The 18,491-nt window shown below is 44.8% G+C and overlaps 1 protein-coding gene across 5 annotated transcripts in view; it reads left to right on the forward strand.

Annotated features, from left to right (window-relative positions):
* znf521 (zinc finger protein 521) overlaps positions 1–16,648 on the forward strand; it is a 126,630-nt gene extending 109,982 nt beyond the window's left edge. For all 5 annotated transcript variants that reach the window (XM_086129410.1, XM_086129407.1, XM_086129405.1 and 2 more), the window contains 2 exons: positions 1,017–1,132; positions 15,395–16,648. In XM_086129410.1, the coding sequence (XP_085985536.1) occupies positions 1,017–1,132; positions 15,395–15,424 (146 nt within the window). In that variant the 3' untranslated portion in view covers positions 15,425–16,648. The remainder of the gene's footprint in view (positions 1–1,016; positions 1,133–15,394) is intronic.
* The last annotated feature ends 1,843 nt before the right edge of the window (positions 16,649–18,491 follow it).

The raw sequence follows: 18,491 nt of genomic DNA on the forward strand, positions 1-18,491 counted from the left end.
TACTAAATAAGGAGCGTTATTATTCCCAGCACACAATCTGCGTTCGGGATTGCATATGTAGCATTCCACATAACATCTCAATTGTTAGGTTGTTTTTTTTCTTCCAATTATGTCGCATAACAAGGCTGTTGTACTGCCAATGCAGCGCTCATTTGTTTGTCATCAAGTCATTTTCCTTGCCATTTGACATATTCTCTTTAATTTCCATTGAGGCAAATGCAATTATGATGGCTCTTTTGTTGCAGGAATGCTTGCTGTAAGGCCCCCCTCATTTCTATTTGCCAGTATTTGTGCAAGAAAACAAGTTATCATAATCTTACAAGATTACAGTCCAATTAAAAAAATATTTTTCGATCATAAAAGTGGTTAAAAGAAATTCTAGAATATAGTCAGAAATAAGGCCAGAGTACAGTGTAATGTATATACTTAAAAACAATCAAGTGGTTGCACAAAATCATATGAATCCAGATGTATTTCTATATTAAACTATACATCTACATGTATTAAAAATGTGTTTTGATGCAGATTATTTTATTTTTAGTGCAACCACTTGACAAAATAAAATTGAGTAAATTCAACCATGTTTTTCAGTGTTTATGATTTCTTTCTTTTTTTTTTTTTAAGAAAAGTAAAGCATGTTTTGGAAAAAGTAGTCATCCTACAGGGTTTTTTTTTCCCCCAACAAAAATTGTTGTAATATCACATTAAATTGTATTTATTTTCCAAGATTCCAGATCTTTCTTGAAAAAAAGTTAGTCGGAAAAATAGAAGTTGACATGGTCCGAACATGAACCAGGTGGAGCGTGGATCCCGAAAATGCAGACTCTGATAAACTGAGCTACAAAAAATATTTATTGATAAAAATGTACCAACAAAGTATAAACAGAAATCACTGGCAACACCAAACCAGGAAAACCAGATATGCTCGAATTTCCGCGAGGGGAAGCATCATTTTATAGCGCGAGCCATACGCTGATTGCATAAAGCGAATCTTCATGCCGTCTCTTCTTCCGCAGTGTTCGTGCAGGCCAACAAGCTTCAGCAGCACATCTTCTCCGCTCACGGCCAAGAGGATAAAATTTACGACTGCTCGCAGTGTCCTCAGAAGTTCTTCTTCCAGACGGAATTACAGGTGAGCCGCGTCACGCGAAACGCATTTGCTATCTCCTCACTAACGCCACTCCGGCTGCGGATCGGGGAAGGAATAACTTCAGTCCTTTGGAAAACTCATCAGATATAATTTGATTTGCTTATTAGACCGGCAGAGCAGTAAAATATCTGGAATTAAGGGATTAGCCCAACGTTCGGTTTTGAAGCGGTAATTACGCGCAGCGTAGAAGCAAAAACACGGATGGGGTGAGTCAGAATGGCTGCATCTCGCCTTCGAATCACAGAGGAGGCCTCGTGGCTAAATATGAATGTTTTCCTCGAGGGGGGAGGCGGTGGAGGTTTGGCATATCTGCCCTTCAACAAAGTTACTAGTTGGACTTGTGAACTCGTAGCGTTAGAGAGATAATCCATTTTCTGGTAATCTTTTTTTCCCTTTCTTTTCTCCTCAGGGAGTGTGAAAAAATGAAACCGGCCTTATTATTTTATTACACGAGTGGTGTGTTCGTGTGTGTGTGTGTGCGTGTGTGGGTGTGTTTGGGGGATTCTCCATAGTGCGTATGGCATAATTTTTTTATTACGGTTTGAAGATGAATCATTAAATTCTTACTCCATAAAGCACCTTGTTTTGCTCTAATCACTGGCGTTTTCCCTTAATTTGCCAGCAAGGGTAAAAAGAAACAAATGAGGTGCTCGTCTCCAAACGCGGCTTCCTGAATGCCGGATTAGCAGGTAGCCAGAGGATGCACCTTCCACATTTATGCATGGACGGCCAGTTTGCGAGTCAGCCAGAAGGAAGGTGAATGTGATCGTTATCTGATGGTCATTTGATTTCTCCAAGCATGAATTAAACAAATACCAATTCTGGATTATTTACCACAACATCACAGGTACATGCTTAAACTATATAATTTCGTCCAGACAAAGTAAGCGATCTTAGTACTAACATATCGGGCCCTATTTTCGTGCCCAGCGCAAGTTGATTGCAAAATGTTGTCTAACTGTGTGAATGGATAGAGTTTTCATTCTTTTGGTACTTTGTTAAATAGAAAGGGGTGGTTGCGCCATTGTAGGAGTACACACAACCGTTGTTGCTAAAACAATGAAATTACCTTTTAATTCAGTGCAGAAGAGGTGTGCACACATGCACCTTTCTACGAAAATAGAATCAATCAGTCATGTAAAACGTCATGGATGGGCAAACTGAAATTAGCATAGATGTTGTTTTTATGTTCATGGTTTGGATCCTGTTTGGCAAGCAGGACTTTTTGCATTAGCCTTGGTTTCTCTGAGTTCCACTCAGCCACACTATCGTATGGTGTTCCACCTGTTTCAATTTTGGGGCCACTGCTGTTCTTATTGTATTTGCTGCCCCGGGGTTCCATCTTAAGAAAGCATTGCATTTCCTTTCACTGTTATGCGGATGACAGTTAGTCCCGCCAAGCAACCAGGGTGATTTCTCCTTAAGGCCATTTTTGTCTGGAGGAAATCAAAGCCTGAATGGCACTAAACTTCTTGAACTTCAACAAAAAAGAAAAGAGAAGTTATGGTGTTTGGTCCCAGTGGCCCTTAAATATCTCGTCCTGTTGATTTGGAACCCCTGGTGTCTTATCTAAAGCCAGCAGTCTTGAATTTGGAGGTTAAATTGGACAGCCATTTTAAATTGGATCGATTATTTATATATATAAAAATTCCTCGTCTCACCCCCCTCGGGTGGTGTCCGTCCCTCATTCAGCTCGGGTACTCTACCAGAGGCCAGGAAGCTTGAGGGTTCTGCGCAGTATCCTTGCTGTTCCCAGCACTGCACATTTCTGGACTGAGATGTCTGATGTTGTTCCCGGGATCTGTTGCAACCACTCATCGAGTTTGGGGGTCACTGCCCCAAGTGCTCCGACCACCACAGGCACGACTGTCACCTTTACCTTCCAGGCTCTATATATATAATATATATATATATGCAGGCACACACACACTTTGACTGTGGGTGTCGTACTCCGAATGGTGCAAGTTGTAAGTTGTCCAAGTAGTGCAGTTCCTTCACCGTCCACGTCTCCCTGACACACGCTGCTCCTTTGTCAGTCCATGTGAAGTCGGGACTGTCTTTCAGCAGCACGAGAAGTGGAAGCTCCCGGTGTTTGCCGTGTCTCCAATTTGCACTTTTCTCCCCGACACTTTGGCTCCTCTTCTCTCGCCGTAGTTGCAGGGGTCAAGGGTGCGGCCGGCGAGTAGAGCCGCGGCGGCAGGTGAAGGCGAGCAGGAAGGATATTTTATTCATTTGCTGCCGAGATCCTGGAACAGACCAAAGGCTGTGACAGGTATCCAGCGTGCGGCGCCTCGCAGCCTCTTCCTACCCCCCACCAACCCACCTACTGGTGAACTCTACCCTGCGAGGGGGCTAGCCAATTTTCGCCAGCCTGTCGAGATGGATGATGGGAGTGCATCCGTCTAATCAGCCCTCTGAGGGCCCGCCACCCGGCGGCCCCCCTCAGACTGGTCAGATTGACTGACTCCTGGGCCACTGTGCCCTGAATCCATATTCCAGAGGAGAATAATCTCCTTCCCTTCACAGACAAAACAATACAAGTCAGATGCATGCACCGGCGTTCCTTCCACAGCTCTCCGGAGGCTACCCAACCCTCGCCTTCACACTCTGCACCCCTTTCTCCCCCACCCCATTAAAATATCAAGCAAAGTCGAGATATTTCATGAGGTGCTGATGGGGAGGGCAAGCACTCGCTGACCCTCAGTGAGACGCATCCGTGGCGCGATAGAATCTCTCGCTTGTCTTTCAGTTAAAGCAACTCGCGCCTCCTCTTATGAGACAAGAAGAAAAAAAAAAAGTCCCCCCTGAGCGATTGCGAAAGCCACACTGCAACTCGAGACCCGATAACAAAGTTCCTCCGCAATGCCGCTCGGCCCGGATTAATTAGGCAGATTCATTAACTGATGGACGCGCGCTATTAGCCGCAGCTTAAATCTGACATCTCGACGAGAGTGCGGGTAGTCGGTTTAAGAAGAAGCGCTTAAGTTTGGATTCCGCAGCGATGCGGCGGCACAAAAAGGAAGCGATTTTGGGGCGTTTCTGTCTCGATTCAGGACCTGCATTTGAAGGCCGGACCGGCTCAAAGGCGCCTACCGATGCAGTCTTCGATTGGGAAGGTTCTTTACAAGAGAGACATTGACAAGTCAACTTTTTGTCACGTTTGCGAGGTGTTGGTGGACTCCAAGAAGCAAGCAAGAGAGAGGAGCTGGGTGACCTTGACAAATTGTATTAAAACAGAAAACTAAATCCTAAACAACAAAGTCCAGCAAAGAAACAAACAATGACCCGACCACTTGCTGGGAGTCCTTTTAAAGCAATAATTGCATAACGACCAAGAGGTGTGCAGCTGCAGGGAGAGCCCTACAGTGCCACCTGTTGGTCACAAACAGAATCATGACGCTTTTCATGAGAAAATTCCTCACAACGATGTCTTTTATGATAAATTGTAAAGTGAATAAAGTCAATGAATAACATATTCGGAGTAAACAATGTCACTTTATTTTATGAGAAATATGTAGAGCAAGAGTCGGGAGTGCCGCTTCCTCAAGAGCCATATCCTGCCTGTTTTAGAGCTCTCTCGACTTCACCACACCTGATTCGATTGATCGGGGGATCGATTGATGCAGCCAGGAGAGCTGGAAAACAGGCAGGACAGTGGCCCTCCACGCCCGGAGCTGGACATGTCTGCTCTAGAGGAACTGGAGTTCCCTGCCCCTGAAGTAGAGTGTAAAGTCATAATTTGGTCAGATTACTTTGTCATATTGTAGTAGTTGTATAGTGTTTCGAATAAAGTTAATGAAATATTTTTTTTTGTCTAAAAATGTATATGTATATGTATCTAATATTGTAAAACCTAATCAGGATATGATTCATTATTCATGTACACTATATACTGTATAATGGTATAATTTTTCTAGAACAGACAGATAAATGTCACAATCTCTCGGGTTTTCATAATAACAAAATTGTAATCTTACGAGTAGTCGTGAATTCTTCTTCAATGAAGAAAACAAGTTGTAATCTTTCAAGACTAAAGTTGTAACTTCACCTAGAAACGTTTTGGATTTTTTTTTTACGATATTAATTTTTTCAAGGAAGCAGTTGTGTTTGATGTTTGTTTCTCACAAGTCCTTCACGACAGTAAAAAAATTTGACGAGGAGAAAAACTGAAACCCACAATGTCGTTGTAAGATGAGCTAACTGTTGCCCAGTTTCTTCTATTTCTACTACTCATAATAATCCTACGGTGATCTTGCATTTTTCAAATGACGCCTTCAAATGTTGTTTGTTACCTCGGGTGTTTCCGTTGTTTGGTCCTAGCAAAACTTGTTCCATCCAACTCTGACTAACAAAGCACGCCTGTAACGAATGGCTCACAGTGAGTAGATTTCATTTACTCCGATCCGCTTATCCTCACAAGAGCCACGGGGCGTGCTGGAGCTTATCCCAGCTGTCTTCGGGCAGTAGGCCGGGGACATGAACCGGTTGCCAGCCAAACGCAGGGCATACAGAGACGAACAACCATCCGCGCTCACACTCACACCTAGGGACAATTTTGAGTGTTCAATCAGCCTGCTTGCATGTTTTTGGAATGTGGGTGGAAACCGGAGTACCCGGAGAAAACCCACGCAGGCCTGGGGAGAGCATGCAAACTCCACACAGGGAGACCGGAGCTGGAATTGAACCCGGTACCTCTGCAATGTGAGGTCGACGCGCTAACTACTGGACCACCGAGTCCCTATTTCATGTCAATGTTTTCAATTATTTCGTCATGGTAGTGAATAAATAATCAAGCAATCAATCAATCAAACTACCTATGAAGCACTGGATTCCCGCCCCCCTTAAACGCCGGCAGGACACCTGCCTTAATTGGACCACCTTTCCAAAGGATTCCTTCAAAGGCAATGGTTTCAGCCTTAATGAGTGCCGCGAGTGACGAGCGTACGTGTGCATCGGGTTCTGCTCAAATGAGAGTCTCTTCTCCCCGCGTGATGCCAGTGATTGCCACGCTGTGACCAATTCCAGCGTTTTAATTAAGCGTATTTATTGGCTTGGCGGTCACCGGGTCAGCGTAAACAGCCACGTGCCGTTCGACCAGCGCCGAAATTGAGGGGCATGGACGGCCAGAAAAGAAAAAAAAAAAGTGGGAGAGTAAGTGCGTGCCACAATTGATTAAAAAAGAAAAAACACGTTTACATTAATAATGACATTAAAATAATATATGATGCAACTGCTACAGTTTTCTCACATGTTGAATGGTGATCTCGCAGTGACCAAGGTGATTTGTTTGCCAAAGACTGAGGACAAGAATAGCCCGCAGCATATCGTAGCGATCCACACGATCGTTGCCAATTTGCAAGTTGCTGCAGCTTTGTTCGTCTGCTCACGAGCCCAGATTTTTAGGAAATGCATGAGGACATATTGAGAACGCGAACGCTTTTTACGTCAATGTGTGCCCTGCGATTGGCTGTCAACCCGAAGACTGCTGGGGTAGGCTCCGGCACGCCCGCGACCCTCGTGAGGATAAGCGCATCAGATAATGAATGGATGGAAAAAAAGAAGGACTTTGTTCTCGCAAAACTGCTGTTTATCTCTTTCTTCGTGACGCCCGACAAGACAGTGTCTCCATTTTTCACCCCGATAAATTTTTTTGCACTCTTAATCCTTTTTTTTTCCTACTAAATAGACATTTTTCTGAATTTTAAAACACCCCCCCCCCCCGGCCAAAACACCTCAAATCCCCTCAGTCCCAAACATGAAGCAAAGCTCTCCGTGTTTGTCCCTAAGCGTCTTTCAAACAGTTCGTTTTCTGGAAATATCTTGATCTGCCGCGTGTGACAGCTCTTCACGTGTTTGAAAGTTACGTACATATTTCTCCCCACCCCCCACCCCAACCCCCTTCTCTTATATGACAACTTGTTTTCGTCTTCGTCACCCCGGGTGCTTCGGCTACTGTCACCGTTTCAAAATGTTACACGCCAAAACAAAAAAAAACACAACAACAATAAGGAAAAATGAATATCAGAAGGCGAGAAAAGGGGAAGCTTTTGAGGAGCCATCATTAATATTGAAGCTTTTTTTTTAAATCATCGACAGAAGTGTGCTGGCATTACCGTAAACGGGGATCCAGACAGCCTCAGATGGCGAGTGATGTGTCACCGCTGTGGCGTTTCTTGTTGTGGAGGTGCGTCACAATTAGACAGCATGACATACCTCGCCATCCTGAGAGGATTTTCTCCCACTCAACGAGCGCACGTGCTTGTGTGTGTGTGTGTTTGTCTTTGTGCCGGTCTCTCCCAGGGTCTGCTATGTGCACGCAAGCACGTTGTCTGCGGGGAGACGTGACAAAAAAAAAACTCCCAGAAGCCTTTGAGCTCAGTTCTCTTTCCTGTGTTTCGCCACCAGGGAAAGTTAAATCCAAACAAAGAGGAGATGCTCGCCGCGCTGCGCCCCGATCCGCCGGCGCATCTCTTGTGCAAACATGTCGCCTTTACTTTCCGTCTTGACTTTTCCAACAACTGTGAGAAATCAACACTGAAGCAGGTTTGCGCTTCTCAGGAAAATAACCGTAGGTGCTTTTTCGAAAATTGTTTCGGAAACCCACCCGCAACAACTACAACAACAACTAAGTTCCTTCCTTCCACCTTGAAATTTGGACCTCGAAACTCCGAATAATGAGGCAGACATGCTTACCGCGAGTGTCAAAGGGCTTCCTTGGACTCTAAAATGGAGTGATATAACTCTGGCGTTGTGAAAGTGGATGCCGAATGACGCCCACTCTGTCAATTCAAAGCTCCTTCTCTGATTCGTTCTCCGATTTGGTGGCGCGTAACGGAAGGTGCGCTGTGTCGAGGTTGTCGGTCTCGCATCTCCTTTCAAAGCGCGTCGCAGACTGAAGTGGTTAAATGTGAGAGTAATTGTGTTTTTGTTTCTGGGACCGACACGCGGAACCCTACGGACCCCATCTCCCTCCCAGTGACAGGGAGAGATCCTCCCCTCCTCGCTCTGTCTAATTAGAGGATGTTGCCCAGGGCTCATGTCCCAGGAAGACCCATCCCCCTCCCAAGATGGCTCCCCTAAGAAAGCCTTTAATTGGCTTCTTTAGTCATAGTCTTCATTTTGGCTGGAAAGGCATTTATGTGTGTGCGTGCGTGTGTGTGTTGCCATCACCTCAGAATACACTTTATATGGCTCTCTTGTGTTTCCTCTTTTCTTCTTTTCCTTCCCCTCGCCGGCCCTCTCGCTGATGCCTCCCCTCGCCCGTCTCCCACCTTCCCCTCACTTAATGAGGCCCCATAATAACACAGCAGTTGCGCACTTGTTTTGCTACCTCAGTCAAACAGCGGGATCGCCGCACGGCCCGATTCGAGCGCCGTTCGATTCTCTGCTAAGACGGGCTAATGACTAGCATTCACAACAACAAAAGCGCCCCCCTCCCCACCCCAAAAAAAGGTAGTACGTCGTCTCCGGTTGCCCCTCTGGGACATTTAGTCGTTTGCCGCCATTTCCAGCACAACACGGGCGCTGTTATACACGAAATATTCCGTGGGAATGTGACAAAAGGAAGCCATGGAGATCCGTGGTTGTTGTCGGCTGTTACTGTACCGCCACGACTCCCCCGGGCAACTCTCCTCAAACAAGACAGTCTGTTGCCAAGGAAACCAGGCGGGTTGTGGCACAACGCGGGTGTTTTGGGCGGGTCAACCCTCCCCGCGGCCCGATAAGTGATGACTGTTGAGAATGCCAACTGCTCCGTTATTTGTTTATTTATTTATTTGATTGTGTTCTTCGCCGGGCTAAGTTGGCCGGCGCTAAGCCTGGCCTGAGGTCAAAGACACGGAAGGTTTACTGTGGGGAACGCTCAGAGTCGATACTGGACTGAGTTCAACACGCCATTAAAGATCTAGCCCGGATACAACGCCCTTGTCTTTTTATTTTTATTTTTTTAACCACAACACAAGTAAAACTTTTGCACATAACCCAAGATGCAGTGCAGTCCATTCATCTCAATGAGAAACAAAAACTGAGTTAAACTGCTAGACGAATTTAGTATCCAGAATGGTAACATAACAACATTGGCCTTTCTATGATGTCATCTTTTTGCTTCGCTCTCCAGGCGAAAGAAAATGCAAAATTCTTGGAACCTTTGCATGTAGAGCAGTGGTTCTTAACCTCCACCGAACCTTTAGTGAACAATAAAAATATGATTTGAGAAGTGTTCCCTCAGTTTTGCCGGTGCAAGACTAAAGTTGCTGACAAATCATGCAGATGGGACGCTGAGTCCCATCACGTTCCGTGATGCATGTGAATCCATGTTGTACATATTCGTCCGACCACTTTCTTTTTTTGCTCGACTTAGCATGTGTTAAAACTTTTTTTTTTTAAATCGCAGGACGTACTGTCACGACACTCTCACGTTGACTACTGAGCGAACTAAATTTCCCGCAGCACTGATTGGACAAGCAATGTCATGTGATCACCTGCGGCCAGTGATGGCCAAGCGGGCGCGTCATAACTAAATGACATGTTGAGTCGGGTGTGTCTGAACCTCCATGGCAGAGGCTCCGTCGAACCCCTGAGACTGATTCACCAAACCTCTGGGTTCGATCGAACCCAGGTTAAAAACCACTGATCTAGAGGAAGTGAAAATGGTCTTTCGGGAAAACCTTAGAGTGGATTTTGGAGAATTTCTGTCCATTTAACCACAGCTTGTCTCCAAACGTACCAAGTATTTGAAGTGCACCGAACGCCGACCAGGGCCATCACGGCCGCCAAAAGCTGTCAGGCCCCTCCCCCCTCTGCTCTACGATTATGTTTCAGCATGCGACCGACCACCTTTTGGCACATGACGGCCTCACAACAACCCTGTTGCCATGAAAAAAAGCAATACAAGGACCCATTCATGTCAGTTGGGTATTGTACTTCTCATCTTTTTTTTTTTTTCCAACTTAACTCATTCAGTACCAGCCAATTCTGGACCAAGTCTGAAAAAGACGTTTAAAAACGTCTTTGGGAGTGAATGAGTTAACAGACTGCGCTTAAAATAGATGTCGCAAGACTGCAGGCATGAACTCGGCTTTCTAACCACTGGCTAAAGTGTGGCTTTGAAGTTACATGCTGCAAAAGAGCAAGCAAGAGCACAGACACAGGCTGCTTTGCAGGTATTAACATGATGCGAATCAAACATTGTTAGAGCCGCGATTAAGCCCGACATCTTCTCTCTCTGTGATGTCGTACAACAAGAGCTCGTGTCTAATGCGGCTCGCTCAGATGAAAGCGAGGAGAGTTGTCGGTCTGGGTCTTTCCTCTGCGGTGCTGATGCAAGCCGCTCACCTCGCTTGCCTCACCGGAGAACGGACGCTCTCGGCGGAGGCCGCGGCGCCGGGCTGCAATGTAAAGAGTGATCATAAATCAACTCCCCATCCGGCTGCTTCCTTCCAACGTTCTCCTTCCAGACGCAGCCTTCAATTCCGTACGACACGTTGCACCTGTTTGCATGCTGCAGGGTGTTCTCCCCTCCTCCTCTTCTTGCCCTGGAGGAGGTTGCTGTGGGGTGATGAAATCACATGAAAGTGGGGGTTGAACAGCAGCACCCGGGGAACGCAGAGAACAAGAAGTTGGCACTGCCCATCTTGATGTCTTGGGGAAGCGCGTCAGTGATAGAAGCAAAATGTAATTTTGTCCTGACTGCTGTGTGTGTGTGTGTGGGGGGGGGGATTTTTCCTTTTTAAGCGCAAACTTCCAGCAGGTGGTTGGAAGTGTGGAGGAGGAGATTAAGGTTTGCAGGGAACGGCCCGGCTTCCGGGGGAATAGGACGCCATCGAAGGAGGGCGTTGAGATGAGCGCTAAAAGGCTTAATGGAGGCCATCTAATCCTAAATTGCAGTCATTCTGGTGTGACACCATTAGTGACAGCCTGCCTGGACGTTTATTTTATTTATTTTTTAATTTTTGCTCCATTCACATCTATTTTGCGTGCTTGAACTCATGTTGGGCTCTCAGAGAAAAAAGTCAACGGTAACTCTCCGTCACTCATGATAGCGACTCTGCCGAGTTGAGCGTCCGCGGAGATGAAGAGTATCGTTTTCATTTGCAGTCTTTCAACAACACCCGTCACTCCCCCCCCCCCCCCATTTCCCTTTAGTCTGCATGGTTGCCACTGAAGTCTTTTAACACCGTCCTTGAGAAAGCCCTCAGTGAGGGAACTAGTGGCGTGTCTGAGGAAAAGGTAGGAATGCGATGTGTGCGCGCATGTGTGTGTGTGTGTGTGTGTCTGTCTGTCAGACAAAGCTGGGACACGCAGTGATGATGGTGGAGGGGGTAGGAGCTGTTCCCCAGAGGGGTTATTTTCCCCTCTAATAGCTGTTACGAGCCCTACATTATATCCAAGGAGCTGCGTTCCTTTGGGGTCCGCGCGCATGCACACACACGCGCGCCGAGGTGCCCGCGCAAATGTTCTGTCGGTTTCCCTCCCTCCACACATGCACACCGAACAGGCGCACATACACGTGGAGCCCGGGCCGCTTTGCTCTCTCCGTGTCAATATCCTGCCATTTGAAGTCACGTACTGCAGGGGCTTCTGGGAGCAGTCGGGGAGTCAGGCTGACGGGTAATGGGCCACATTCATTAAGAAGGTTGCCGCGCTCCTGTCCCTCCGCGGCAACACCAAGGATGTCTTCACCGGAGGGGAGGGGGAAAAGGGAAAGCGGAAGGGGGGTGGGGGAGCATCCCAAGGGGAGTTTCCTCCCAGACTCACTTAAAGGAGCTTTATTTCTGCAAGAAAGCAAGCCGAGAAGTCAGTCCGGAGTCGTCTTTTTAAGAAAAATCAGAGTGAGGGAGGGGTGGGCTCTACAGGGGGGGAGGTCTGGGAGGGGGTCACTCTCCCTGCTCCCCCCGTCAAAGTGCTTATTACCCCACCTGTCGGGGGGTAATCGCCGCAACTGAAGGGAAAGCCGTGGAGGTGTTTAAATGCTTCATCTGGCGGTAGACGGAAGGCTAAAGAGGGAGGGAAAGCGTTGCGACGGGGGTTAATAGTCGCTCACTGGTGATGCCCAAAAGGTTTGTGCAATGACAGCATGGAAGGGGAGTGATTCACAATACCACCTCCAAAATAGTCACACCTTTTTCTTGCTCTGAAATACAATGAGAAACCATGATTAGCCCCCGAGCACCAGCCAGCATCGTCATTCCGAATCACATTTTTTGCTGCCCTCAACATGCTCAATAACATTTGAGCAAGAAGCACACGCCCGCGCGCGCACACACACACACACACACACACGTATGCACACACGCGCACACAAAACTCACTCACCTTGAAAAATATCACCAAAATCATGTTTCACGAATCAAAATGAAATTGGGTGGACCTGCCTCAGAAGCCACGCGTAAAATTAAACAGGAAGTTGGCCATTCTGGGAAAATTCTACAACTGATATGAATACTCGACAGATGGGTGATGCTAATTTGCAACGTGGTTTTTTTTCTCCTTTACTTTTGCCGTCTGATATGAGCGGAGGACACATGGCATCAAAGTTTGATCTTTGTGAGGCTTCACCATGAAAATGAGGTTGCCAAGGTCCTGCCATTGGTTGTTATTGTGAGTAATAATAGCGGTCCAGTACTATTTTGTTGGCATTAGCTGCATTGTTCCAACAAGTCACTGTAGCTCACTTTATTAGGTACACTTACACTGTACGGGATGCACAATGGCATCCTGTACAAGAGCTCTTTTTTTTTTTTTTAATGGTGTCTTTACAGTGATAGGAATACTCCATTTTGTTGGACAATGTCAAAAAAATGTATTCATTTCTCATTTTGTTTACCACTAAAAAAAAAAAAAGACAATAGTAATGTTACTCTACTATGAGTATGATTTTAGTACTGTTTCTAAACCTACTGTTATTGGGGTTACATTTCAACATATTCGCCACAAGTCCGACAATTAATATTGACATCTACGTGTCAGTTAACTCATTCAGTACCAGCCAATTCTGGACCAAGTCTGAAAAGACGTTTAAAAACGTCTTTGGGAGTGAATGAGTTAATGAACAAAAGCTGGCCCGTAACCTATTTAGGGTCATAAATTGAAAGACTTTTATCAGGCAACCAAATATTACAAACATTTGTCAGTATCATGCAATGCATTACCGCACTGCATAATGAATCAAAACTTATGATTGTTATCTTTGTTTCATAACGTTATATAGGCATCCCTAATAAAGTGGCCGGTGAGCGTGAATACTTGTGTACAATAATGATGAACCCACTAGTCTGCTTGCATTGACTGCGACGGCGTGCGTGCATACGTGCGTGTATGTGTATGTGTGTGTGTGTGTGTGTGTGTGTGTGTGTGTGTGTGTGTGTGTGTGTGACAGGTGTGTCTAAGTCCATGCCAGTCGACACGAGTCCAAGGCCGTGTTTTAAAGTGAGCGCAGCAAGTGGGGCATGTAGTTTGCATTAAAGGGATTAGCAGTCACTTCAAAAGATGACCTGGATTCTGCCCACCAGGGACACCAGTTACACACCCCCTGGTCCAGGCTCCCTTTAAAGAACCTGGCACAGCTGCCCCACTACAGCCACTCTACAATGATCTGCAGTGTGTGTGTGTGTATCTTAATGAATGTGGATGAAACAACAAAAACAAAGTCAACCTTTTGCAGCATTACGTATGTACAAAAATGCCGCTGTTAACTTTGGTAGTCCTGTGTTTTTTTTTTGGGGGGGGGTTGTTTTTTTTCGTAATTGCAGACATTGATTCGATAGCAGCCCAGGTTAAATAAACAAGACTCAAAGGCCAGTATTCCGTCCGTTGTGCCAGTGCCTCGTTATGGATTTGTTTCCATGGCCACAGCCTTCGATTGGGATGTAATATTTTTCAGCATGGGGGGGGGGGGTCGTGATGCGGGGGGTTATCTGTCAGAGCTGTTGTGCTTTGGTGTCCGAAGCGGGTTTTAGCAAGCTTAATCTCGGCATCCAGAGGGTATCGATCTGCGAGAGCGCATGTCTGACTCAGGCAAGTTAATTGGAATGGGGATAATGAAAGCTTGATGGTGATGATGTTGAAATGTCAAGGTAATTGAAGCATGGCATGTCGCTGTAGACTGCGATGTGGACAAAAAGAGCGCCGTATTTGTGTTGCGTTTATGTCTATGCACGGCTGTTGTTTGTTAGTTTGCAGGCTCAGTGGGGACGACAGAGTATGTACGAGATTATCAGTGCCATGACGATGAAAAGTGAAATTAGCTTTATTGAGGTCAGCACTGAAATTAAAACACAATACAAGACAACGTTATACAGCGCATTTCAAAACAGACGCTTCTCTAACCAAGCACTTTACAAATAACACAAAATAACAATAATAAAACAAAGTGAAAATAGTCAATTAAAATACAAATTAATGATACCAGAAAACAAGAACAGTGTCATTCTCATGCTGGGTTGAAAGCTAAAGAAGGAAAATGTGTCTTCTAAGGAGTTTTGAAGGGCTTGCCTAACAGAAGGTCCTTCCAGATGGAAGGACCGGCGAGGAGAAGCAAGACCATGAGTTAAAGACAAATGAAATAATCCTAAAATAAACTGTAAACCAGAATTAGGATTTATACGCTCCCTCTTACGAGCTCCAGTTAGGAGGCGAGCAACAGCATTTTGGACCAACTGGAGACCCTTGAGGGAGGACTGGCTGACTGCAAAAATGATCCTCATCCCAAAAGCGCCAATCTAATCTGTTTTCAGAGGTTTCTAGACCTCAGATTTGTTCATCTTCTCAAAATGTTTCTCCAGTGAATCCCTTTGAACATGCCAGATACATTTATAGGTTAACGGGATGTGCGAAATGCGGACACCCCATTAATGTAATAATGGCAAAAATGGGCAAATGTGTTTTTCACATGACGGCGACGTTATAATATCACTTTGAGAAAGTGAAAAGAAGACTAGATCACGCAATTTTTCCAGAGGCAAAGCGTGTTTGCTTCAAGCTGTTTGTCCGTCCAAGTTAAAGTTGACTGTAAAACACATCAAACTAAAGACAATAAAACATGGTGTATTTAAAAATCAAAAACGTTCAACAAAATTTGCCCGGCGCTAAAATATAACACCAAATGCGATAAACGAATGGAAAGTGACTCCTAAGGAAGGGAAATTGGTCGCATTTAGTCCGACTGTTGATATGTACGCAGCCCTGTTTAATAGTGCAGAGAAACAGCAGTCACCATTAAACATGTTTCCTTGTGTGTCCTTGCAGAACCACACGTTGACTCAGCACACCAGCTAACCCGGCCCTGCCGAGCACCGCCGACGACCAAATGGGGAACGTGACGCTGAGAATACAGCCCGAGCGCCAATTACGGCCAGTGCACCGTCCCGCTCGTTGTCTCGCTTAAAGGATTCAGCTGCGTGGCGAGGAAGCGACGCCACTGCGAGGAAGAGAGAGAGAAAAAAATTTAAAGCGAGAAAATATGAGCGGGGACTTTATGGGGGTGGGGGGGGGGGGGGCCCATGAAATGACATTGCCCATTGTTTACCCTTGCTTGTACATAGACTTCTTCATGTGTTGCTTAACTACAACTATCTTGCAATCTTATACAGTATTTGCCAATGTACAGTTTAACATGTTTGTCTGTAAAAAAAAAAAAAAGAAAGAAAAACTATGTCAATCAGCTTCAATTGGGCTTCAAAAAGGAGAAAAGGGTTCAGCGGAATGTCGCTCCGCATCCCGCGTCAGTCATGAGGATGAAGAGAAGACGGCGTCTTCTTAAGAGGCAAAGCGGGACATTATCCTGACATATGCAAATGCAGAGACTCACATTTGGGGAAGGTGAAGTCTTCTCGGCCGTGGTGGACTGCTGAACAGAGGCGTGAAAAAAAATCCCACGTGGCTCCAAGAGCAAGGGGAAGTCTCCAGCCCGCTGACTCAACCTGTACATTTTTATTCTTGATGTTTACTGCTCATTGAAGCCTGGAGATGGCTGGAATTTTTTTTTTTAATGTTTTCTTATCTCAACGTTTTTGTTCACCAAGGGAGCAAGAATCAATTGAAATGTTGTGCTTATGACAAGAAAAATAGTTTCTTCCTGTGTTGGGGATGTACTCTACTTCGACCCTGGCCCTCCTGGAGAGTGGCCAACATCGTTCACCCCCCCCCCCCCCCTGTCTTCTTTGCAGTGTTTCATTGCCCTCCGCTCCAGCTGGAAGCCGCCGTGGCAACACACGTTAAAAAACAACAACAACAACAACAACATTCGGTTGTGTAAATGTTTTGCATTCATTGAACTGAGATGCACTTTTATATGAAACTTTAATGTTTTGACATTTTGACTCAAGAATCGTTCGTACGCCGTTTACAGGAAATCTCCAGCTAAATCCCCCCGCAGCAAGAGGACAGTTATTGCCAATGTTACTCAAAAGTATTGTACAAATATGGAGCTCTGTATTTCAGCAGAGCTCATTTTTTTGTGTTGCACATGTGATGGAAATATTAAAAAGTATGAGGAAAATGCATTGGTTTTTTTGTTTATTAGCATAGTTCATTGAAATACAGCACTGAGGTGATATTTTATATATATCAATACCCAGGGGTGACTTTGACCACATAAACACACACACACTTTTAAAGTAACAACTCAAGTTATTCAGTGGAATGTTTCAAATGTTTTAAGGGTATTACTTATTCCTAAAAAAATAAAGAAAATTATGAATGAAGATTTGCTGGAGCAAACAATTGATTGGAACCGGCCATGAATCTTTGTTGTTTACGTTCGCCTGCAGCACTTTGAGGTCAGAACTGGGACAATATAAATCAGGGGTCGTCAAACTCATTTCACGTTGTGGGCCGCATACGGCCTTGGTAGAAGTCAAGTGGTCCCGACCATTAAAATTATACCATACTCTGTTATAAATAACCAAAATATCATGTCTTTCCTTTGTTTTGGTATAGTGAAGCACAAGAACATTCAGAAAATGTTGAAATTTAATGAACATATCTTTTACAAAACATTTCATGAAACACCTTAGAGTTCCTTAGACAAATGTGCAATTTACTTTTATCATTCACATATATGTATTGCAACTGATCCCAGTGATTGTACAAAGTAATTGGTATGAAAATTTTAGTCATGCATTTTAAGATTAAATGAGATTTATAAAGAAAGGATTTTTAAAAACCATTTACACATGTGCAAATAAAATCAAAATTCAATCCCTGCCTACACTTTACAAACTAAAGAGAAAACAGTGTACCTCCTCGCGGATAATATCTAAATTGCATTTTATTAAAATATTAATTCTGTGTCTTTTATGCATTTTTTTCATTTTTAAATTATTCTGTGGGCCTGATCGAACCTCCTCTGGGATGGTTCTGGCCTGTGGGCCGTATATTTGACACCACTGGTATAAATTGAATAAGGCTGATTTCCCACTTTCATCGAATGCAGCATTAATGACGTCAGCAGTTTTCCGTCCTCTGATTGGCTTGGCTACGTTTATCTCTCTGGTTGGTCGATATTAAGATGTGCAAAAAATATACATATATTTTTTTTAAGTGGTATTTTTCAAGAAAAACTGGATTTCATGAGGCCTGGTCAACGCACACCGCCGCTGGCTGGCTTGATTCAACACGGAAATTAAAGTACGGGCCACTGTCAGAGCAGTATGTATGAGCTCTAAAACTAGCTTACGCAGATGAGCAAAGAGAGAAAGCCTGCTGCAACTGCATCCGCAAATCTGGTGAGTAAGACATATGTTATTTAAGTTTCAATATTGGTGATGTAATGGAAGTTGGAGGTCATCCACAAATAGGTGAAATGCCTCTGTCTCTTCTTGAATGCCACGCATAGCTATACAGCGTTTATGTGGATTAGGTCACTGAAATACTCCCACTGACTACCCGCCGCTGTTGTTATTTTGTGCGATAAAATCGCACTTACGCTAAATAAATGAAAGCTCACGGTACGATGCATTGCTGTTGTACCCCAGTGGAAACCACAATAATAAACATTTTTGTTAAATTAATAACGCCTGAGCATTATTATCTGTCATAAAAGCAGAATGTTTGATGCAGCTTTTGTATTACTTCTCATTAGATGTGGCATAAAAATCCTTGAACACATAGGTATGTCTTTTGTGCCCTGGAAAAGGTGCAAAAACTTCCACCGGTGTCCAATAATTTGTCCCTTGGGCGACATTAGTGAAAGGGACACAAATGGTTTCCTATTTGAACATTATTTTTGACAGTTTGGGGCCCCACAAGGTTGCTCGCCATGTACATCGTCTATAAATACGTGTACTTGCAATTAACCTATCAGACAAGACCTATGACAGCATGAACGCAATCATTAAAAAAA

Source organism: Hippocampus guttulatus, chromosome 14 (assembly GCF_054856545.1).
Source record: "Hippocampus guttulatus isolate MCC_2025c chromosome 14, RoL_Hgut_1.0, whole genome shotgun sequence".
Taxonomy (NCBI): Eukaryota; Metazoa; Chordata; class Actinopteri; order Syngnathiformes; family Syngnathidae; genus Hippocampus; species Hippocampus guttulatus.